We start from the raw sequence: 25,633 nt of genomic DNA, 5'->3' as shown, positions 1-25,633 counted from the left end.
CTTCTAAAGTAAATTAGTGGGTCTGATCTGGGACCTCTTCATAAAGCAGTCACATCCCATCATGAGAAATCTGTGTTATTTGTATCCAAGCCCACTAGAATCAGAGGGATAAGATTTAGAGCACAGGGAGTGGGTACTTACAGCACCGTGTTTCTAGATTTGGTCCGACGATATGGCTTTTAACAACTAAAGCCATCTTATAGGTGGGAGCTGTAGGTTTATGTATAAAGAGAAGGAGTCTTAACCATGGCCTCTCCCCCGCCCCCCCATTTTAACTGCAACTGGCTTCTTGCACTTTACAGAAACAGGGGCAGGCACATTCTTCTGGGATCTGGCTGCTACAAAATCATTTGCAAATCAGACAGAGCTCAAGGAATAAGGGTAAGATCACCCAAGGTAGTAACACTTTTAGCATAATTGCGTCTTATCTGGCCTAAAGCCCTTGAGGCAGAATGAACTTTCTGTCAGATGAAGCACTGATGAGAGTTTTATTCCCATTTAGACACCTCTCCAGATGATAGCTCAAAAATCTAGCATTGAGAGCAGAAAGACTCAGAGAATCCAGACTGCAGTTCCCAAGGGGAACAACTGTTTTCCTCTTTGCCTCCTCCATTTTTCTTTAGTATTAACCCCCACCACACAAACACACTCTCTCCCCCGAAGACCTAGATAACTGGGAAAACTGAACTAAGGAAGGATATGGAAACAAGAGAAGGAATTCAGTCACTTGTGTTCATCTCTGAGTGAGGCAAGGATGACTGGGTTATTGAGATGGACATCTGAACTGGCATTCCAAAACCTTACAATTTCAGTGGTCACTCATGCAGGTTCAGCATGACAAACAGAAACCCATTAAGCTGTAGACTGAGTCACTCACTCAGTTTAAGATAGGTCAAAATTTCTATTTTAAAATTACTGGACTTGACAATATTGCTTTAAATCATGAACTCCATTTTCCACCTCACTGCAATTTATATTGAAAACTAGACATGGACAATTTTTTTTTTTACCACAGTTAGTTTTCAAATGGGTTTTGTAAAAACATATAGGCTCAAATGTAACCTTAAATCTTGTATTATACATTTTTTTAAAACTTCAGCCCTTCTTTGAAAAAATCTGTTTCGTACAATAAAGGCTGCAATATTGAACAAACAAACATCTGATGGACACACTACAACAAATCAAGGCCACTCTGCATATTGACTGTGTGATCAAGAGTATGCTATGCTCCATTCTCCTTTTTAAAGTACCTGGAAATCATGGGCTATGTATATTTCAATATTTCTTTTCTCACGGAAGTGCAGCTGTCAGGGAGTGCCCAATATCTGGCATACCAACCTTGTGGCAGTTGCTTTTTTTCTACTGGAAACACTATCACACTTTTTTTAAAAGCAACTTTCACTGGTAAGCTTATATAGTCACAAATTTTAAATGGCTAATAGTTATAAAGATAATGCTAAGCATTATTATTACACTGTTGAACTGCTATATAAAATATTAACTAATTCATACATTGCATTTACTACAGTGGATTCTTACTTCTCTGGTTTTAGATCCCTGTATATTATTCCAAGACTATGTAGGTGGTCTAAAGCAAGTGCTAATTCAGCCAAGTAGAATTTGACATCTTCTTCTGTGAACATCACCTGAAAAAGCAAAATAAGATTTTTTTAAAATCCTCCATGCTAGTGAAAAACCACAAGAACATCAACTGAATGAGCCATTTGTATATGTGCATTGTTGTTGTAGCCATGCTGGTCCTAGGATATTAGAGACAAAGTGGGTGAGATAATATCTTTCATTGGACCATTCTGTTGGTGAGAGAGAAGCATTCATTCTGTTGGTGAGAGAGAAGCTTTTGAGCTTACACATATCTCTGTGACCTGAAGAAAAGCTCTGCGTAAGCTCGAAAGTTTGTCTCTCTCACCAACACAAGTTGATCTAATTAAAGATATTACCTCACCCACCTTGTCTCTTAGTCTCCTGTATAATCAATCACGTCTCTTAAGGGCTAGGGCTGTCTTTTTTACATTGCTGGCATGTGCATGTGGAGTGGGTACGAACTCTTGGATTTGTGTACTCTCTTTATTTTTTCCACTTTTCTAAAAGCTTGTGCTGTGGACTACAGCTGGTCAGTTACCAGAGAAACTGGTCTGTCAAATAAATTATTCATGGGAAAATGGCAACTTTTTAGAATAGTTAATGCAATAAATAGTATATGACTAACTCTGATATGGGCTCTCCAAATTACATGCCCATACATTATGTAATGGAGCAGAAGGCAGGTGCAACGTGTATTCCTTCCCTACACTACTGGCATCATATCAACTGTGCGCTCAGTCTCTACTGGCCGTAGGAGGAGGAATTACAAAGTCCACTTTTGAGCCCTGCCTCCCTGCCATTACCCTAAAAGCAATAGGCCATGGGTTTACATGGATGACTGAGAGCAGTGTTTGACCAAGTTTCTGAGGAATTAAAGGACATGGTTTTAAAAAAAAAAGTCTAATAATGGTCCAATCTAACTCCCCCTGATGTCAATGGAGTCTTTCTTTTGACTTTAATGAGAGTTAAGCCACATCCTAAGGCCACAATTCAACACACTACTTAAACACATGGCTAGCTTTAAGCATGTGACTAATCCAAATGACAGCTGTGGAATTACTCTTGCTCAAAGTTAAGCATGTGCTTAAGTAACTTGCTGATTCAGGGCCTTCATAAATATCTTCTGTAGCGGGCACAAGAGAAACTGGATTATATAAAATGATGACCTCTCTCCTGTGTTGAAACAGAATGCTTTCAGCAGCAAACCATTCTCAAAATGTGTAGGATAATCATGTCTAGTGCTAGGAAGGAGAGAGTACTGGAGTTTGGAGGTATGTTGCTGACAATTGAAAGACCAGAGAACCAGAGGAAGGGAGACCCAGAGACGGCCACCAGCACGAGCGGAAGTACCCCAAGGGAAGGAGGGGAGACCGATCCAATAGAATCAGACCAGATTGGCCCACACGCAATCAAGCCTATGACCCACTCTATGCAAACGTGAGAGAGGAGGTAGAAGAAGTTAATGGCGTGCCAGTAGAAGGGAAAACCAAAGGCCTACGGCCATACTATATAATAAAACAGGATCTGTTGTACTGGATAGTGCCAATGGGGGAAGGTAGTAGAACAGCTCTTCTCCGTATTAGAGTTAGCTCCCAATCATCTATTTGGGGGACATTTAGGAGCAGATTAGACCCTGGATAGAGTCCTAAGGAGGTTCTACTGGCTGGGGGTACGGTCAGAAGTCCAGCGCTATTGCACCTCCTGCCCAGAGTGCCAATTGCATAGCCCTCGACCTCAGTTAAGGGCCCCATTGGTACCCTTGCCTGTAACTGAAGTCCCTTTTGAAAGGATAGCCATGGATCTAGCAGGCCCACTAGAAAGATCGGCCCGGGGCCACCGAAGCATACTCGTCATCCTGGACTACGCTACACGGTACCCAGAAGCCATTCCTCTAAGAAACCCCACGTCCAAGGCGATGGCAGAAGAACTGATCCAGGTTTTTGCTAGGGTAGGCATCCCTAAGGAGATCCTGACAGACCAAGGGACTCCCTTCATTTCGAGAGTGATGAAAGACTTATGTACCCGGCTTCACATCCAAACCTTGCGGACCTCAGTCTATCATCCCCAAACAGATGGTCTGGTCAAGCAATTTAACCACACTCTCAAGAGCATGATCTGAAAGGTGGTGGCCCAAGACGGAAAAGACTGGGATACCCTCCTACCGTACCTGATGTTTGCGATACGAAAAGTTCCCCAGGCATCTACTGGATTCTACCCCTTCAAGCTACTGTACGGACGCCACTCACGTGGCATATTAGACATCACAAAGGAGGAATGGGAGGAACAACCCAACCCGGGGAAGAACGTCATCGCACACGTGACCCAGATGAGAGAACGAATAGCTCAAGTGACCCCCATAGTACAAAAGCATTTGGAGAAAGCACAACTGTCGGGAAAAAACACAGAAATTTCAACCAGGAGAACGGGTGCTGATGCTGGTACCAACAACAGAAAGCAAGCTCCTGGCCAGCTGCCGTGGACTCTCTGAGATCGTGGAAGCAGTTGGGGAGGTGAATTATAAGGTGAAGCAGCCAGATCACCGAAGGCCAGAGCAGATCTACCACGTCAACTTACTGAAACCCTGGCTCGATCGGGAGACGTGCCTGGCTGTCCTGCTGGTTCCATCCCAGGCAGATGGCCCACAAGGGCAGGGAAGGATATCCCCCAAACTAGCCCCAGAACAACGAATGGAGGTCGTCGAGATGATCCAGCAGAACCAAGACGTGTTCTCCACACAACCAGGCCATACGACGCTGATCCAACACCACACCGTCACCTGTCCCAGAGCAAGGGTGTCCATAAAACCATATCACATGCCAGAGGCAAAAAGAGAAGAAATTAGGGCGGAAGTAAGGAAGATGCTGGAACTCGGGGTTATTGAGGAATCCCACAGCCAGTGGTCCAGCCCTATTGTCTTGGTCCCCAAGCCTGACGGCACCCTGAGGTTTTGTAATGATTTCTGGAAGTTAAACAAGGTATCCCAATTCGATGCCTACCCGATACCATGCATCGATGAGCTGGTGGATCAGTTAGGCAAGGCCCGATACCTGACCGCCTTGGACTTAACAAAAGGCTACTGGCAGATCCTCCTGGCTGAGGATGCCAAGGAAAAAAACACTTTCTCGACACCTGACAGCCTCTTCCAATATATCATCCTCCCTTTCGGGCTCCATGGGGCCCCCGTGACTTTCCAATGATTGATGGACAGATTACTTTGACCTCATACCAAGTATGCTGCCACCTATTTAGACAATGTGGTAATCCATAGCCCTGACTGGGAGACACACCTGGGGAAAGTGGATGCGGTATTAGATGCTCTTTGACAGGCCAGCCTCATCGCTAACCCATCCAAATGTGCAATAGGGCTAGCCGAGGCCAGATACCTCAGGTATGTAGTCGGAAGGGACCTGGTGAAACCCCAATGGAACAAAGTGGAAGCAATACAGGAATGGCCCCACCTGACCCGCAAGAAGCAAGTCAGCATTCTTAGGGATAGTGGGGTACTATCGTCGGTTCATCCCTCATTTCGCCACGAGGGCAGTGCCTCTGACGGACCTGATAAGAGCTCGGGGCCCGGAGATAGTTAAGTGGACTGAGGCAGCAGAAGAAGCTTTCACAGACCTGAGGACAGCCCTTTGCAGTCATCCAGTGCTCATAGCCCCATATTTCAAGAAGGAATTCATCCTACAGACGCGTTGGATGTAGGACTTGGGGCTGTCCTTTCACAGATGGTGGGGGATTCCTTCCTCAGCCAGAAGCTCCTGCCCAGGGAGCAACAATATGCCGTAGTAGAAAAGGAATGCCTAGCAGTTAAATGGGCCATGGAGATTTTAACGGTACTACCTACTTGGGCAGCGGTTCACCCTTGTTACGGACCACGCCCCACTCCAATGGATACACACAAACAAGGAGAGGAATGCATGAGTGACTAGATGGTTCCTATCTCTACAATCTTTCCACTTCCGGATATAGCACAGAGCCAGAAGCCAACACAGCAACGCGGACGTCCTGTCACTACAACACTGTCTCTCGTCCCAAGTAGCCCAACCCCGTGGTGTTAAGGGAGGACTGGGGGGGGAGAGAAGGGAAGCGAATATGTGATACAGCAGGGCCAGGGAGCAGTGGGAGAGTGGTAGAGGGGAGATATATAAGCCCTAGGCTAATTAAGGCGTGGTTCCCTGTAGACTAGGGAGGGTTGCTACAGGTTAATTGGAGCACCTGTAGTCAATTAAGGGCCTGCCAGTAACCTAATAAAAAAAACCCTGCTTCAGGCAGACAGGGTGGTGCGAGGAAGGAGAGAGGACTGGAGTTTGGAGATGTGTTGCTGACAACCAAAAGACCAGAGAACTGAAGTAAGGGAGACCCTGCCCCAGCAGGGCAGGGAGACTCCCTTCCCCAGCGTCAAGGATAACTCTATCCAAGAGGGAAGAGGGTAAGAAACCCACAGGGGTTGACAGGGGCTGGGGCTCAGAGTGAGGAGCAAACCCAGACCCCTTCCCTCCTCTACCACCTTCCTGGGCCACTAGCAGGGGCAAGGAGTGGCATTTAGCCCCCCTGCCAAGAAAAGCGCAGGACCCACCATACCAACATCAGCCATTTTGCAACAGGAGCCAAAGAATTTGAAAGTAGTAGTGTCCATTGGTCTGAGCATGCACACTTGCTCTGCTTCCTGGTTTCGTTCAAGGCTAGAAAGGGTGAGGTGGATCAACTGCACCCTCAGTTCCTTCGCCACCGCAAACTGAACAAATCCTTAGCAGAGGAGAAGGTGGATGGGATTGGAATGCAGATAGGGACTACACATCTTGAAGAACCTCCAATTACAGGCAAGTAACCTCCTCTTCTTCGAGTGATGGTTCGTATTGTATTCCACGGAGAGTGATTAACAAGTACCACCTAAGTAGGCGGAGGATACAAGGAAGATGATGGAATGGTTGAACGGAGGATAGCTGCGCCAAACGAAGCATCCATTGCAGAGTCTTGCACTAGGTGTAACAGGAGGCGAAGGTACGTACCGAACTCAATGTGGCTGTCCTACATATATCTGGAAGTGGTACATCATATGCAGGGCAGCCGTAGTTGATACATGTGCTCTTGTGGAATGAGCCCTCACCGCAATGGCTAACTGTTAGAACGTAATGCAACCTGAAACCCACTTAGAGATCCTCCATGTGGAAATAGCCTGCCCTTTAATCCATTCAGTTATAGCGATAAACAGTTTAGGGGACTTCCTAAATGGTCTTGTCTTCTGCAGGTGGAAGGCCAGGGGTCTGCAGACATTGAGGGAGTGAAAGTGCCACTCCTCTACCGAGGCGTAAGGCTTTGGAAAGAAAGCATATAAGTGTATAGGTTGAGTGAAATGAAAATGGGATACCGCCTTTAATAGAAACTTGGGGTGCAGAGGCAGGGAAACTTTGTCCTTAGGGAACATGGTAAAAGGGGGTCAGCCATTATGGCCTCCAATTCTCCTACCCTTCTCGTGGAAGTAATAGCTACCAAGAAGGTGACCTGCCTGGAAAGAAGAGACGGGGAACATGAAGCCAGAGATTCGAAGGGCGATTTCATTAACGTCAAGAGGATGAGGTTGAGGTCCCATTGGTGAGTGATAGGTTGAATGGGTGGATAAGTTCTAAAGAGGCCTTTCCCAAACCTGGTAGTCAATGGGAGAGTAAACACAGAACGTCCTTCCACAGAGGGGTGAACTTTCATGGAATTGAGTGCAAGCCCTGATGTCTTCAGGGACAGAAAGTAGTCTAACAGAAGGGGAATGTATGTCCTCTGGGGCGAGACCCCTCTGCCTGGCCCAGGAGGTGGAACGCTTCCACTTGGCCTAATAGAAACACCTCATGGAATCTTTTCTGCTACTCGAGAGGATGTCTCGAACTACCGACAAACAATCCCAATCTAGTGAAAATGCCCATACAAAAACCAAACTTGGGAGGTGAAGTGTTTGCATATGGGGATGCCTGATCCTGCTGACATGTTGCGTGAACACTTCTGGGAAAGCTGGCAGCAGAAGTGGGGGATTCGCTGACATGCAGAGAAGTGGGGAAACCAGAACAGGCCAGGCCAGAATGGGGCTATCAGAATAACCATGGCACTTTCCTGCTGGATCTTGTGGAGGACACGCAGCAGCAGCGATAGTTGGGGAAAGGTGTAACTGATCTGGTCTGATCAGTGGGCATTGCGCTGAGACCCCCTTTGGAGCAGATGCTACTTCACACACAATGGCCATGGGGATAGTCATGAGGACTGAGATCTAATAAAACATAATTGCAGACCTACTCCCCAATATATTGGGTAGATGGCAAATCAAAAGAACAATACTGTATAAAATCATGAGTAAAATGTCATGTGGCAGTACTACAAATTAGGTTAGGCAGATACACCAATAACTTACAGGAATGAGCCTTAAGCCTCTCTGGGACATCTCAATGAATAACTTGATCCACTTGACACACAACACATTTGTGGGAAACAGATTTAAATCCCAAATAGGGCCAGCTCCCATACTAGTGAAAACACTAACCAAGACCCTTAGAATTTCTGTATCTGTGGAGTGGCTGAAGATGGAAAAGTCACTAGCAGGAAGGTGATATACTGAGATGCCAGCAAGGAGCATGTAAATTGAGGACAAAGAGGCTCAAAGTTTTCAAATATAGCCAAGGGCCCAAGTAAGTGGAGCAAGCTGAACCTAGAGTAGCTTGCAGGAACTGTATTGTAGACCAGGGATTCTCAACCTTTTTCTTTCTGAGGCCCCCCAAACATGCTCTGAAAACTCCACGGCCCACCTGTGCCATAGTAACTGGTTTTCTGCATATAAAAGCCAGGGCCAGCATTAGGAGGTAGCAAGCCGGGCAATTGCCCAGGGCTCCATGCCATAGGGGACACAGCGAAGCTAAGCTGCTCAGGCTTCTGCTTCAGCCCGAAGTGGCGGGGCTCAGGGCCCCAGGCTTCAGCCCCATGCAGTGGAACTTCAGCTTTCTGCCCTGGGCCCCAGAAAGTTTAACACTGGTCCTGCTTGGCGGACCCCCTGAAACCTACTCACGACCCCGCTGGGAGCCCTGGACCTCTGGTTGAGAACCACTGTCGTAGACTCTTTTGTAGAAGATGAAACGTTTGGCAGATGGTAGGTACAATTGGGACTTTTGGCCACCAGAAAGGCATGAAACATGATTTGGGATTGTGGTATAAATATAACAACAATGTTTCTGCATACGATTGGCAACAGCTGTGTAACCGTGGCAGCATGGGTAGCAGCAAGGGCTAGCCTCCTGAGTATATATCCTGGGTACTGGGCATGGTTGTTGATATCCTGTAGATTGATCTATCTAGATCAAAGCTAGATTCTTCTTCTTCATATGACTGATGTAAATGTAGAACAACAATTATAATTTTACATTTAGCTGGCTAAGCCAGATAATTGAGTCTGGAGTAGTAAAGTGTACTGCTGTGATGCCTCCTTCGTATTTGTGAATCGGGCATCAAGTTGTTATATGTTCCATGGTGTTCTGGGTGACCACAGCTGCACACTGGAGAGTCTTTAATTTTCCATTTGTGTAGCAAGTAGCCGCATCTACCATGGTTTGTGCAGATACGATTTAGGGTTGCCCATGAGAGATCAAAGCCAGGGATCTTCTGTGTTGGATCTTTCACAAGGTGTTTATTTGTGACTTTCTGTGAACTCCGTTTGGCTTTCCAAGCTTCATCAGGGTTGAAGTTGCATTGTTGAAGGTTACCTATACAAGCTGCAATCACACCTCTTGATTGCAGTGTAGTCAGACAGACACCACTACATCAGTTTGGCTCTTGTTTGGAAAATTATCTTCATGACCATAAGGGCTAAAAATGTGTGAATTTTTTTTAAAGCTTAGGATAAGGATTACAAATCTTGCTCACCTCAAGTTTACAAAATGCTCAGCACTTTTGGGAGGGGGGCTAATATTAATAATACAGATCCATTTAGCATAAATATAGATGTCAATAAATACACTCAAACTACTGCAACTAACAGGTATTCTCCCTGTATAAGCATATTTCTATAGCTCTATATACTTTTTGAGGCAAGTTATTTAAACAGGTTGGTGGCGGGTATATGAGAAAGCACAAGAGCAATATGGGAAATCTAATTGCTGGAGTGTACCTCTGGAGTAACAAATTAACAACATTCTTATGACAGCACTCTTTCAAAGCTAAACAAACAAAAATTAAAAAAACCCCAAACCTCCTGAAGAGCATGGATAGAAATATATTTTTATTTCTAAGATCTGTTTAATGAAAACCACATTTTTAATAATTAAGAACATGAAGGTAAACTCTCCTGATATACCTCCCCAACACAGATCAGTGAAAGACCACGTTTAACCATATGTTTAATGTGAAAAAATTGTTTACCTCTTTGGATAAGCGTGTAAACAAGTCTCCTCCCCTGAGAAAATCCAAAATAAGGTATAGCTTTCCTTCTGTTTGAAAAGCTGAAAAGACCCATTAAAAACAATTTCAATAAGCAGCTAATTCGTACTTTTACCAACAACCAAAAGAATAAGTTTACCAGAATTTACCATTGTTCCCATTACCAAAACAATGACTTTCTCTCTCCTTGATTGAAACATAGTCACTTAAAAGAATTAAATAAATTCTACCTTTAAACAAATCAGTGTCATGTCAGAAGAAAAAAATAAAGGCAGATCACCAATAAACTTTATGCCACTGAAAACATAGCTTGGCTAGTCAGCATTCCTTTTCCAAATCTTGATAATGAAACAGTTAGATTTAAGTGAGCATGCCAATACATTTAACGTACATCATGTATGTTAGTGTTATGAGATATTCAACCTAATACGGAGATATATTACAGTAATCACATGGAAACAGGACTGGACAAAACACTGAAGAATACACTGTAGGAAATGATATTAAAGGGGCACTATCAACTTAAGAACAAAAAAAATCACTTCTGTCTGAATATTTTATAGCAACTATTGTTACAAATAAAACTTTAAATTGCTATAACTGAAAGATCAGAAAATATATTTCTCCATTTTTGCAGTTTGTTTACTCTGTGCAGTTAACAGAATATTGAACTGAGTCATTTTCACTCTTTCCTCTAAATAACTGAGTTGCCACTGAAATCAATAAGAGCATTTCTACTGACTTTGATGGGAATGGGACTAGACACTTTTGTACACGTTAGTCTTTATAGATCAATTAGGGATGGAAAATATTTTAAAAACAGAAAAGTATGATAGACAGGTGTAGAAACTGAAATCTTTTTTAAAAAAATACTAGCTAGATTTAAATTGACATACGTTCCTTTTATAAAAGGATGGACTGAAGTCCCCGTTTCTGCAAAGACTTACCCATGTGCTTAACTTTATGTACTGAGAATAGTAAAACTGATTTTAGGGTGACTATTCAAAGTGTGTAAAGCTAAGTATGTGCAATACATTTTTGCAGGATTGGGGTTTAGATGACCAACTCTAATTTCTATGATTCTTTGCAAAGGTATTTGAATTTTTGTCACCACAGTGACAGACAAATAATATTTCATCTTTTATAACTCACCATAATGTAACTTGACAATAAAAGGATGATTAACTTCCACTAAGATGTCACGTTCCATTTTTGTCCGAACCCGATCTCGAACTACAATATGAACACAAACTATAATTCATATTGAGAACAGACTATTACTCTTACATTTCCCTAATTTACTTCTCCTTGTATATTTTTGGTTTAATTATTACAACTCTATGCCATTCAATAACATCCATGCAAAGGCAAATTTGTGAGACTGTGTGGAGAACCTACTTCACAATACATTGTTTCCTGAAAATCTCACTAAAAACTGGGACTTGCTCAAGTCAAGTTGTTGCTACTCGAAACCTAGAAAAAAAAAATTAAAAATCTGTAACCAAGAACTCCAACAGCACTATACTCTGATCTACACACATTTTTGTACTACAAGTATATCAGTTTAGAAACAGAGTTAAAGTGGTAGAACCCACTGGTGTGAATGCAGGTTTACTGTACAAAGTGTACCTTATAATAAACTTAATAATAAACTATATTGAAAGAAGTAGCTTTAAACCAAAAGAAGCTAAACAAAAATCTTTTAATTTGGATTTTTACAAACTACAATCAAAAGATATCCATCCAATGCTATGGCACCATTGAGACTCTTTTAAAAACACATATGTCAATCAATCTAGGCTATCAGCTTACTCCTGAATATGCTCCAAACACTAAAAGGTTGGAATGTGGTATAACAATGCATTCTGGCTACTGTAGCTGCATTTCCCTGAACGTACTCTCCTACAGATAGGAGGTGATAAAGCACGTAAACTGCCTGCAAGTAGAAAGCAGTCTTTAAAAGGTACTATTGCCTCTGACTCCGGATTAAGAAAATAGTTTACTGAAAGAAACGAAGATGGAAATGATCTAAAATGTCTTAGGCAAACCAACCGTTTATTTAAATGCAGGGGACATTCAATCTCAAAACACATAAGTTATTACTGAGTTGTTGTAATCAGTATTCAAAATGGATTAATTTCACAGAAGGGAATAATTTATTTACATGTGACTCTACTTGTTCTAAGACATAAATTGTAACAGAATCACATTCTTGAGTCTTAAGGTTCAAGCACAATGTTCTGAGTATTGTGGCATCCTCTATAGCAAGTCCTTGCCCTTTGGGTCATGGAATCCCCAGAGCCTCAGATGTTGGGAGAGGCAAAAACAAGGCAACATCTTTGGTCAGAAGACACTGCTGTATTGGTACTTTAATGCATAAGCTTAAAGGTGCATCAAAGGTCTCGTTTATATACAAAAATTGCACTGGATTAACTAAATCAGTCTAAGAAGGCAGTTTAGTTAAATCAATGCAACCCATTTGTGTAGTATCTTGGTTTTCCTGTCAGTTCTGGGCAATGTCTGAAGGCCAAGGACCCATCTGTGTCAATACTTCATGATTGTGAGGCACTGCAATTACAAGGTGTATGAAGGTCTGAATTTTAACTCCTAAAGAGATCTACAAGACCTCTCCCAATGTGCAGTCCCCCAACTTCCCAGAAGACAATGTGGTGTCTTTAGCCTATGCCTATTACTCACAGGCAGTGCTTTCTAGTGTCTAGAATCTACTGGATCCTTTTCCTGATGATTTTTGCAGTGCTGCTGCTGCAATCAAAATTCCTGCTTTTGACATAACATCTGTTCTACTGATGGAGATAAGGCTGTTACTCATTGCTCACATCCCAAAAGACCCAGTGATGTAGCATCTGAACACAACTTACTACCCCACTCAGGACCACAGCCAGTCAGGAGTTTCAAAAATCACGGAAGTGCTTTTTAATGGGAGGAAACCAATGTCTAAAAAAGGATGTAAAGAATACAACAAAGCTGCTGGAGGCAAAGCATCTTGTACACCACAAAAGAACTGTCAATCCCCCTCCAAAAAAAAAAAAAAAAAAAAAAAATTCAAAATATAGATAATCATTTATAAACACTCAAATACATCAATTTTAATGGCCAAACTCTTGGAGGAGCAGTCAGTTGAGAACTCCTCTGACAGCCATAGCTGAAAATGCAGTATCAGCTGAGGCACAAGCAGGGAAGAAATACACTGGACAGGGTGTTGTTAGTCTCAAAAATTCTTCATCTTTGGTTTGCCTAAGACATCTGAAAGTCTTGCACTTGAAGCTTAAGACCCAAGAGAACAAATCTTTAATTTATATCTCAGTCATGGACTGTCATTAAAAGGTAGTTATATGCCATTCTAAATTTTTTCTGGGAACAAACTGTTTCAGATGCTTTGGGTCTGGGATGAAGGTAACCTGCTCCTCTTCTAAGTAACACAAAGAAACAAAGACAAAAAGGAGAACAAATTTTTCCTTGGCATTTTCTCTTCTTTGGGACCAGATAAATAATATCACCAAATCTGGGCCATTGGTGATATAACTATTCAATATGAAGTTTTCTTGATAAAAACCCAAAATCCACTGTTTTAACCAAATTTTTGTTCATGATCCCACAGAAAAGTGACAGTTTACCCCACGATAGCTGAGGAGAGATTCTACTTGCAGTTAGAAAAGATACTCTGATTTTTAGGAACATTAGATTTTTTCATTTTTCTTCCTCATGGTGTCCACAGGATAGACTTAAGACTGTTCAGGTGCCTTAGTCTGTCGTTTCATTACTGATATTTAAGACAAAAAAATGTAGTGATATAGGCTCCTAAGTTTTTTTTTTTTTTAAAGGAACCATTTTAAAAATAATTATAAATGCAAGCTAATTAGAGAATTTACCATATATACTCGTTCATAAGCCGAATTTTTTTAGTAAAAAAGGGAAGCACCAGAGAAGGGGGTCGGCTTATGAACAGGTATAGAGAGGGAGAGGTGGGACACAGCCCCTCCGCCCAACAGAGGGAGCAAGGAGAGGCAGCACAGCCAGCAGAGACAGAAGGGAAGAGGCGGGGCCAGAGTCTCTCAGTTGCTGGCCACGCTGCTCTCCCCACAGCCTCTGAAGCAGCTGCAGCTCCGGGGCTGGCAGGCTGCAGCCGTGCCGCTCGGCCCCGCCCCCCAGAGCAGGCTGTGGCCGCACCGCCCGGCCCGCCCAGCCTGCTGGAACATGCTGCAGCCGCGCCGCCCGGTCTGACCCACCGGAGCAGGCTGCGGCCGCGCCGCCCAGCCTGCTGGAGCTTCTCCAGCCAGGTCAAAGACATCCTCCCCGGCCCTCCGCAGATAAGGTGGGAAGGGATGGGAAGGGGAGAGTGTGGGGGTCCTGGGCTAGGGGTGGGGTTATGTGTGTGTGTGTGTGGGGAAATCACAGGGGTTACTCCCCTGACTCCCAGCTTCTCCTCACCAAAAAAATTTCCCCACCATTTGCTGTCCCGGCCCGTCAGGGTAAGCAGCTGGCGCGCCAGAACACTTTGTTTACTTAGGTTTACCTCTGTGCCTGCGAACGCTCGAGATAAACAAACCATCTCAGCCCACCAGCGGCTTATCCTGATGGCCCGGGAGCTAAAGTTTGCTGACCCCTGAATTATAGGGTCGGCTTCTGAACAGGTTATAAAAATTTTCCATTTTTACTTATCCATCCTGGGGGGGTTCGGCTTATAAACAAACTGGCTTATGATTGAGTATATACGGTAATTATAAATTCTCAGAAAATTCATTCTATTTTGGAGCAAGTCCTATATTTTTGGAGAGGACATACATTAAAAAAAGTAGTTAAGCTCAAACTTTAACTATGGAATCAGGTGTGGGAATTTTGATAATATATTTATGATTCCAATATGTGCCTCAGTTTCACTCTGTGCTTAGTATTGCTATGCTGTGAGTGTAAAGAGCAGGAGACATGAGGCGTTTTGTCACGTAACTCTCTTGGGTGATATGAACAGGTCATTTATTACTGGCTGAGACCAACCCATATCAATGGAAGGCCCTACGAGACAAGGGAAATCCCAAGGAATGAACAACTGACATATCAATCAGAGGCTCCCAGCTTGGGTGGGTGGAGCACATATGAACTCAGAAGGAAGGCAATGGAGGGAGGTGACAGGAGTCAATAAGAACTGGGCTCAGGGATACACACAGAGTGCTCTCCTGGAATGAAGACAAAAAGACAAAGACAGGAAACCAAGATAGTTCCTACAGCGGCCTGGTTCAAGGGAGCCCTGGCATTGGCCAGTATGAACTATATCTTGATGATTGCTTCTTTATGTTAATTTAAGGATTTCCTGATGTTATATTCCAGTCCACTATGGAACCCTATTCTGTTCTGAAAAGGCTGCCTGGTGTCACTGCAAATACTTGTTGAGGTGTACTGATTCCTGAAGAAGGAAAAGATCTCTGAATAAGAGTCTATTCTGTGGGTCTGTGACAAGTAGAGATTCAATAATACAAAATATGGTATCTGGAAGACTATAGAATGTTAAGACTCCTATCCTTTTCCAGGGTTCACTGTGTGTATGGAGAGTGATTAGGGAAGAGGGAATACAATTAGCTTCCTCTTTTCTACAAAACATATAAGCACAACCTCATTATGTATTTATATTCCTGAATTTTTCTTTTTATAAAGTTGGTGGGTTTTGTTGTACAAAAATACTGAGTTTTTGTGACTATCATAATAAAAGAGGTATTAACAATGGATTTTTCAGCATCACAAACTAAACGTAATTTGATCTCTTAACCTTCTCAACAAAAGGCAAGAAACTTTATCCACAAAGTTACACAGCATTTTGGAGAACAGAAATATGCCATTTAATAAGTACACCTCTACCCCGATATAACGCTATCCTCGGGAGCCAAAAAATCTTACTGCGTTATAGGTGAAACTGTATTATATCGAACTTGCTTTGATCTGCCAGAGCGCGCAGCCCCGACCCCCAGAGCGCTGCTTTACCGCGTTATATCCAAATTCGTGTTATATCGGGTCGCGTTATATCGGGGTAGAGGTGTATCTACTAACATGTCCAGGATCAAGTCAACTAACCAGAATGATGTAGCACAGCTATCTTCATGAAACATTTATTATGCCTATGCAGTGCTTCAATAAGGGACATGGATTTTAATACTAATTATTTCAAGAAGGATTACTGAACTACATTATAATGAAGTTTGTAGTAAAAGGTTTAGAAATTTCATATCTACTGCACATGGGTTTCTGACAGGATGACAACAAACAAGTTGATCAAAGGCTATCACGGAAAGAAAACTGTTTTTATTAAAAATTCTACAAACGTGATGCTTTCATTCATTAATCCTTTTATGTTTATAATACAAAGACATTACTTTTTGTCCTATTTGATGGTTTCGAATTTAAGTTAAGCATGTACTTAAAAGATCTTTGTTGAACTAACTCTTTTAACAGTATCTATATTTATATTTTTGTTTGCAAAAGATTAAGGTTTGGTACATACGTACATCAATTAAAGTAACCATTTATGGAAAGTATCACTTACCTTTCAGTGTGGCTTTTTTTAATACCTTCATTGCATAAAGCTGTCTAGCATCTGATCCTGAGATTTTTTTGACAAGAAATACCTGTATTCAATATATTAAAAATGTTCTTAAAGGAGATAAATATAAATCAAATCAGTAAACTTTGGTATCTAATTCTATTAATAGGGATTCACAGTTGTTTTTTCAATAAAATTCTTATTTGTAACAAATGGCTTCCCCAACTCTAGTACTGACCACTTACAGTTATCTTTGCTTGTTCATGTTTATACAGCTTGTGTACCTAATTACAAATGTCCCTGTTTACCTATCACATTTCCCCCCCCCCAATTTTACTTGCATTTAAAAAACAAAAAATATTTTGGGCCAAATTTATCCTGGTTTAACTTAATTGATTTCAGAGATGAATTTGGTTGTGTCTGAAAAGTTGCGCCAATAAGCATTTAAAAAACAATTAAATGAAACAGCAAATTAAACATTCTGACCATTCTCTTCAGTTAAATTTTTTAAAAATATTTCTCTTCAAGCAGTTTCATATTTTACAGGAATTAACAGGGACATAACAAAAATGGTTATAAACAAGCTGCAGACATTACATATAGTTGGGATGAGTGGAAGAGTTAATTCAGAGAGGAAAAATATATAATGATTGCAAGTCAAACAACTGTTCATAAGTAATCAAAGGCAATAAATATATTAACCATAGTAAAGGGCTTTTAAAAATATACCAGAAAACTATGAGAAGACATGTGCCCATCTATCTTGTTACAGTTTACTGTGATTGAATGTCACATGTATTAGTAAAGTACTTCCAGACCCAACTAAAGTGTGTTTCATTTCCTTTTGCAGTATAATAGGATTTCTTGAGAGGGATTATGTTTTTAATATCCTTAAACCATTCAGATATGGAAGGGGATGTATTGATTTCCACTGTAGACAAATTCTATGTTTAGTAAGAAGGAAAGCCAAATACACAAACCGTTTTATATTTGTGTTTTGGTTCACTTATGAAAAGACGTAGCAGACAGGTCATGGGGTAAAGGGGATTTTCTGAGTGATAATTTAGTATTTGCTATGTACCACTCAGGGTAAATCTGAAAACAGAGGGTGCTCCCACATGCTTGTGCTAGTGACCTGATAGAGATACGACACTAGACAGATAGCGGTGAATCAAGTTTGTTATGTGAATCAAGTTTTATTGTTTAGTACAGTAAATTATATGTAATAATTCTGGGTCCAGCTCTCATGTACACCAAGACCGCTTTTGATGCCAGTGGATGCCAGAGAAATACAAACAGGGCTTAGTGTTAATGAGAATCAGGTCCTTGTAGTTATTATTGCCCCAAAATTATGAGTTATTACTATTTAAGAATTGCCCAGGCATCAAGGCCTTTTAGAAATGATAGATATCATAATCATGTCCTTCATGAGTTCTCAAAGATAACTATTAATGGTTCTTAGACTGTTTTCTTTATCCTGGATTACTCAACTGTACCCGAATTAAGAGATTTTCATATGACGACTTGGGTAGGATTCCTTGACAAAGAAACAGGTTACAGACAGAAAGTACCTTTGGGGTTTGTTTCTTGTTAAGCCAAGGAATTACATATTCAGATGAACGGCAATGCTACTGCCAAAATTGCCAAAAAACATTTCTATTTATTATACATAAGAACATAAGAAAGGCCGTACTGGGTCAGACCAAAGGTCCATCTAGCCCAGTATCTGTCTACCGACAGTGGCCAATGCCAGGTGCCCCAGAGGGAGTGAACCTAACAGGCAATGATCAAGTGATCTCTCTCCTGCCATCCATCTCCATCCTCTGACGAACAGAGGCTAGGGACACCATTCTTACCCATCCTGGCTAATAGCCATTTATGGACTTAGCCACCATGAATTTATCCAGTCCCCTTTTAAACATTGTTATAGTCCTAGCCTTCACAACCTCCTCAGGTAAGGAGTTCCACAAGTTGACTGTGCGCTGCGTGAAGAAGAACTTCCTTTTATTTGTTTTAAACCTGCTGCCTATTAATTTCTTTTGGTGACCCCTAGTTCTTGTATTATGGGAATAAGTAAATAACTTTTCCTTATCCACTTTCTCAACATCACTCATGATTTTATATACCTCTATCATGTCCCCCCTTAGTCTTCTCTTTTCCAAACTGAAGAGTCCTAGCCTCTTTAATCTTTCCTCATATGGGACCCTCTCTAAACCCTTAATCATTTTAGTTGCTCTTTTCTGAACCTTTTCTAGTGCTAGAATATCTTTTTTGAGGTGAGGAGACCACATCTGTACACAGTATTCGAGATGTGGGCGAACCATGGATTTATATAAGGGCAATAATATATTCTCAGTCTTATTCTCTATCCCCTTTTTAATGATTCCTAACATCCTGTTTGCTTTTTTGACCGCCTCTGCACACTGCGTGGACATCTTTAGAGAACTATCCACGATGACGCCAAGATCTTTTTCCTGACTCGTTGTAGCTAAATTAGCCCCCATCATGTTGTATGTATAGTTGGGGTTATTTTTTCCAATGTGCATTACTTTACATTTATCCACATTAAATTTCATTTGCCATTTTGTTGCCCAATCACTTAGTTTTGTGAGATCTTTTTGAAGTTCTTCACAATCTGCTTTGGTCTTAACTATCTTGAGTAGTTTAGAATCATCTGCAAACTTTGCCACCTCACTGTTTACCCCTTTCTCCAGATCATTTATGAATAAATTGAATAGGATAGGTCCTAGGACTGACCCTTGGGGAACACCACTAGTTACCCCTCTCCATTCTGAGAATTTACCATTAATTCCTACCCTTTGTTCCCTGTCCTTTAACCAGTTCTCAATCCATGAAAGGACCTTCCCTTTTATCCCATGACAGCTTAATTTACGTAAGAGCCTTTGGTGAGGGACCTTGTCAAAGGCTTTCTGGAAATCTAAGTACACTATGTCCACCGGATCCCCCTTGTCCACATGTTTGTTGACCCCTTCAAAGAACTCTAATAGATTAGTAAGACACGATTTCCCTTTACAGAAACCATGTTGACTACTGCTCAAGAGTTTATGTTTTTCTATGTGTCTGACAATTTTGTTCTTTACTATTGTTTCAACTAATTTGCCCGGTACCGACGTTAGACTTACCGGTCTGTAATTGCCGGGATCACCCCTAGAGCCCTTTTTAAATATTGGCGTTACATTAGCTAACTTCCAGTCATTGGGTACCGAAGCCGATTTAAAGGACAGGTTACAAACCTTAGTTAATAGTTCCGCAACTTCACATTTGAGTTCTTTCAGAACTCTTGGGTGAATGCCATCTGGTCCCGGTGACTTGTTAATGTTGAGTTTATCAATTAATTCCAAAACCTCCTCTAGTGATACTTCAATCTGTGACAGTTCCTCAGATTTGTCACCTACAAAAGCCAGCTCAGGTTTGGGAATCTCCCTAACATCCTCAGCCGTGAAGACTGAAGCAAAGAATCCATTTAGTTTCTCCGCAATGACTTTATCATCTTTAAGCGCTCCTTTTGTATTTTCATCGTCAAGGGGCCCCACTGGTTGTTTAGCAGGCTTCCTGCTTCTGATGTACTTGAAAAACATTTTGTTATTACCTTTGGAGTTTTTGGCTAGCCGTTCTTCAAACTCCTCTTTGGCTTTTCTTATTACACTCTTGCACTTAAGTTGGCAGTGTTTGTGCTCCTTTCTATTTGCCTCACTAGGATTTGACTTCCACTTTTTAAAGGAAGTCTTTTTATCTCTCACTGCTTCTTTTACATGGTTGTTAAGCCACGGTGGCTCTTTTTTAGTTCTTTTACTGTTTTTCTTAATTTGGGGTATACATTGAAGTTGAGCCTCTATTATGGTGTCTTTAAAAAGGGCCCACGCAACTTGCAGGGATTTCACTTTAGTCACTGAACCTTTTAACTTTTGTCTAACTAACCCCCTCATTTTTGTATAGTTCCCCCTTTTGAAATTAAAGGCCACAGTGTTGGGCAGTTGAGGTGTTCTTCCCACCACAGGGATGTTGAATTCTATTGTATTATGGTCACTATTTCCAAGCGGTCCCGCTATAGTTACCTCTTGGACCAGCTCCTGCGCTCCACTCAGGATTAAATCTAGAGTCGCCTCTCCCCTTGTGGGTTCCCGTACTAGCTGCTCCATGAAGCAGTCATTTAAAGTATCGAGAAATTTTATCTCTGCATTTCGTCCTGAAGTGAAATGTTCCCAGTCAATATGGGGATAATTGAAATCCCCCACTATTATTGGGTTCTTAATTTTGATAGCCTCTCTAATTTCCCTTAGCATTTCATCATCAAATAAATTAACTTTTTTTGGTGGTGTTTCGTAAATAATTAGAGAACAGATGGGAAAAAATACTTAGAAAGAACAGGTATTGCACCTTACTTGACAGTTAGGCATAGATAGGATGTCCTCATCTCTCTTCAATGAGAAATTTTATCCAGGACTGGTATAGAATTAAAGTGTAATAGGGTGTTAAAAAATCTTGGTTTATGTTTATGATCAGTACCTAATCTGGATTCTAATACTAAGGAGGAACTGGAAAGTACTGTTGGCTCATATGATATATTTCAATCTTCCTTCACTTGATTGTGAGTCTTGCATATCTCCCAAATGCAGTTAAGGTTTTAAATATTCACTTTTGTACTCACTGAAATAAGTACCTGAAAAGGTTATCTGCAAGCAGGGCGATCTTGCTTATGATGGTAACTGTTTTAATGCCCCAAACATTAAGATTATTATTGAATAAGATTGCAAGTGCTTCTATCAAAATTTCAAGGTGAATTGAAGATAAGCAACAGTTCTGTCTTGTCCAAATTTTGATGGAGGTTGTTTGGTAGAAACAACCCTGTGGGGTTACTGAATATCCTTAGGGCTGTCGATTAAACACAGTTAACTCGCACGATTAATTAAAAAAAAATAATTGTGATTAAAAAAATTAATTGCAATTAATCGCAGTTTTAATTGCACTGTTAAGCAACAGAATGCAATTGAAATGTATTAAATATTTTGGATTTTTTCATTTTCATATCTATTGTATTCTGTGTTGTAATTGAAATCAAAGTGTATATTATTTATGATTACAAATATTTCCACTGTAAAAATGATAAACAAAAGAAATAGTATTTTTCAATTCACCTCATACAAGTACTGTAATGCAATCTCTTTGTTGTGAAAGTGCAACTTATAAATGTAGATTTTGTTGTTGTTACATAACTGCACTCAAAAATAAAACAATGTAAATCTTCAGTGCCTACAAGTCCACTCAGTCCTACTTCTTGTTCAGTCAATCGCTAAGACAAACAGGTTTGTTTACATTCACAGGAGATAATGCTGCCCTCTTCTTATTTACCAGAAAGTGAGAACAGGCATTTGAATGGCACTTCTGTAGCCAGCATTACAAGGTATTTGCGTTCCAGATATGCTAAATGTTTGTATGCCCCTTCATGCTTTGGCCACTGTTCCAGAGGACATGCTTCCATGCTGATGATGCTCGTTCAAAAAAATGTGTTAATTAAATTTGAGACTGAACTCCTCGGGGGAGAATAGTACGTCCCCTGCTCTGTTTTACCCGCATACTGCCATATATTTCATGTTATAGCAGTCTCGGATGATGACAGCACATGTTCATTTTAAGAACACTTTCACTGCAGATTTGACAAAACGCAAAGAAGGTACCAATGTGAGATTTCTAAAGATAGCTACAGCACTTGGCCCAAAGTTTAAGAATCTGAAGTGCCAATTTCCAAAATCTGAGAGGGACGGGGTGTGGAGCATGCTTTTAGAAGTCTCAAAAGAGCAACACTCCAATGAGGAAACTACAGAACCCGAACCACCAAAAAAGAAAATCAACCTTCTACTATTGGCATCTGACTCAGATAATGAAAATGCATTGATCTGCACTGCTTTGGACTGTTATCGAGCAGAACCTGTCATCAGCATGGACGCATGTCCCCTGGAATGGTGGTTGAAGCATGAAGGGACATATGAATCTTTAGCACATCTGGCACATAAATGTATTGTGACGCCGGCTACAACAGTGCTATGAGAATGCCTGTTCTCACTTTCAGATAGGGTCACCAACTTTCTAATAGCACAAAACTGAACATCCCTAGCCCCGCCCCTTCCCTGACGCCCCACCCCTACTCGCTACATTCCCCCTCCTTTGGTGGCTTGCTCTCCCCCACCCGCACTCACTTTCACTGGGCTGGGGGAGGGGGTTGGGGTGCGGGAGGGGTTGAGCGCTCTAACTGGGGGTGCAGGCTCCGGGGTGGGGCCAGAAATGAAGGATTTGGAGTGCGGGAAGAGACTGCAGGTTGAGGTAGGGGGCTGGGGTGTGGGAGGGGGTATGGACTCTGGGGTGAGGGTGCGGGCTCTTCGGTGGGGCTGGGGATGAAGAGTTTAGGGTGCAGGAGGGGGCTCGAGGGTGGAGCCGAGGAATTTGGAGTGGGGGAGGGGCCTGTGGGTTGAGGCAGGTGGTTTGGCTGTGGGAGGGGGTATGGGTTCAGGGCTGGGGTAGGGGGTTGGACCGCGGGCTTACCTCAGGCGGTTCCCGGTCAGCAGTGCAGTGGGGCTAAGGCAGGCTTCCTGCCTGTCCTGGTACCATGCTGCACCCCGGAAGCAGCCAGCAGCAGGTCCGGCTCTTAGGCTGGGGGTGCCAGGAGGCTCCACACGCTGCTCTTGCCTGCAGGGACCACCTCCCCAGCTCCCATTGGCTGCAGTTCCCGGCCAACGGGAGTGCAAAGCCAGTGCTCGGGGCGGGGGCAGCTTGCGGAGACCATGGCCCCCCCGCCTACGAGCCGGACCTGCTGGCCACTTCCAGGGCGCAGCACAGTGCCAAGACAGGTGGGGACTAGCCTGCCTTAGACCCACAGTACCGCCGACCGTACTTTTAATGGCCCGGTTGGCAGTGCCGACCGGAGTTGCCAGGGTCCCTTTTCGACCGGGCATTCTGGTGAAAAAACCGGACATCTGGCAACCCTACTTTCAGGTGACATCGTAAACAAGCAGGCAGCATTATCTCCTGCATATGGAAACAAACTTGTTTGGCTGAGCGATTGTCTGATCAAGAAGTAGGACTGAGTGGACTTGCAGGCGCTACAATTTTACACTGTTATTTTTGAATGCAGGTTTTTTTTGTACATAATTCTGTATTTGTATTTGTAAATTCAACTTTCATGATAAAGAGATTGCACTACAGTACTTGTATTAGGTGAATTTTTTTTTTTCTTTACAGTGCAAATACTTGTCATCAAAAATAAATGTAAAGTGAGCACTGTACACTTTGTATTCTGTGTTGTAATTGAAATTAAAATATTTGAAAACGTAGAAAACATCCCCAAATAGTTAAATAAATGGTATTCTATTATTGTTTAACAGTGTGATTAATCGTGCGATTAATTTTTTTAATTGCTTGACAGCTCTAAATATCAGTGTTATTAATTCACTAGTATAGGACCAAAGCCCATTTTCTGTAACACATGAACAAAACTAGAGCCATTCTATATTGTGAAATACTTTTTCCCTTACTGATGGCCATTCTGCCTACCACCTGTTCTTTCTTTCAGGTATGACAGTGTGTTAAAGATACATGGAATGGATTTATTCAGGATTAATATACTCTTCCATCTTAATACTGAATATCTTACTTCAGAAAACTTTTATACCAGAGTTGCACAAGGAGAGAATTCAGGAATCTTTTTGAGGTTTACAGAATAGCTTAATTTGGAACAGATTTACTGTTCAAAAGGATCTGCCAGAGCCTGAGTGCTTTGTTAGTAAAGCCCAATTTAGAACATAATCTTGACCTGGACTACGGCTTGAATATAAAAATCCGACTGCTCTAAATATTTCACCCTTATTACTGTCCAATCCTAGGGCTTCTTACTGCCCTTTTGATAACCCATCCACAAAAAACTGTACAACATACCTTTCCAAAAGAACCCTGTCCTAGAACCTTAAGAAGTTCAAACTGTGATGGATCTGCTTTCTCATGTCCTTCCTTTACATGATGTGTTATTGCAATCTCTTTGATATTGCCTTCTTCCTGGAAGGAAAACATAAGAAATAACTGTAGGTTAATGTCATGCCTTCCAAAATATTTTGTAAACATCACAAATCTATTCACAAATATCAGAGATACTGAAACTGACCAGGTAAAACCATTAATAGTCTAGAATTAAATCCAATCCTGGTGGATTTTGGAAGAAACAGTAATGTTACATAATTCTATGGGCAATTCTAAGTTTGTATATGAAGAGTGCAGAAATAATAGAAATCAGGACAATGAACAGAATGTGTCATCTGTAAAAGCAAAGGATGTGCAAATTTTCTCCCAAAGTTAAAAGACTTATGAAAAGTAAGCAGCCATCCAGTTTTTGAACTGCAGGATGGTACACTGAGGAATTATTACATGAATATAAAGTTAGGTTATTACTGGAGGTCAGTTTTCAATGCACAGATGCATTTATAAATGCATTTTTTCCCTCAAAATATGCAGCTTTGGTTGCTCCTTGCTGGCACATATCTATTTTAGCTATAGATTTGTAACCTCCTCCATCAATCACCACTGCAGTAGAAGCAGTGGAAGAAACCTTGAGTAAGTTTTTAATCCACACAATGTTTGTATAACAGTTTATATTCCTCACACAGGATGTCTGTATTTCCTCATCTTGCACAAATGTGTTGGGGATTTAACTACTGTGTGTTGCTGCTTTCTCCCAATCCAAGTTTTTCAACGGGGCCCAATCCTATGACCCATTTCAGTCAAAATAGCTGACACTGCAGGCTTCGGTACTACATGATTAAAAAAATTAAATACCAAAAATGGGCTTGGAGTTAGAGAGAACAGAGAGGAGAAAAGGGTCCTCCTTTCAAGGTACTTACACTTAAGATTTTAAGTCATTTAGTAGAAGGCTTTGCTACTTTTTATTTCTTATTGTCCTCCCTTTCCTGTCTAAATGTCACCATACTTATTGTTCCTTTCCTGTTTGTATATATATATTCTGTCCTTCTCCTTTTGAATTTTTTTTTGGTGCTTTTAAACTCTCTCCCATTT

The 25,633-nt window shown here is 41.6% G+C and overlaps 1 protein-coding gene across 1 annotated transcript in view; it reads right to left on the bottom strand.

Moving 5' to 3' along the window:
* The window catches only part of RPS6KA3 (ribosomal protein S6 kinase A3), a 138,617-nt gene that overhangs the window by 63,704 nt on the left and 49,280 nt on the right, over positions 1–25,633 (bottom strand). The window contains exons 3-7 of the mRNA XM_065423845.1: positions 24,506–24,622; positions 16,562–16,643; positions 11,164–11,244; positions 9,994–10,073; positions 1,540–1,646 (exon numbers count right to left, since the gene is read on the bottom strand). Coding sequence (XP_065279917.1) covers positions 1,540–1,646; positions 9,994–10,073; positions 11,164–11,244; positions 16,562–16,643; positions 24,506–24,622 — 467 coding nt within the window. The remainder of the gene's footprint in view (positions 1–1,539; positions 1,647–9,993; positions 10,074–11,163; positions 11,245–16,561; positions 16,644–24,505; positions 24,623–25,633) is intronic.

This window comes from Emys orbicularis, chromosome 1 (genome assembly GCF_028017835.1).
Source record: "Emys orbicularis isolate rEmyOrb1 chromosome 1, rEmyOrb1.hap1, whole genome shotgun sequence".
Classification (NCBI taxonomy): Eukaryota; Metazoa; Chordata; order Testudines; family Emydidae; genus Emys; species Emys orbicularis.
This window is presented reverse-complemented; position numbering and strand designations above follow the sequence as displayed.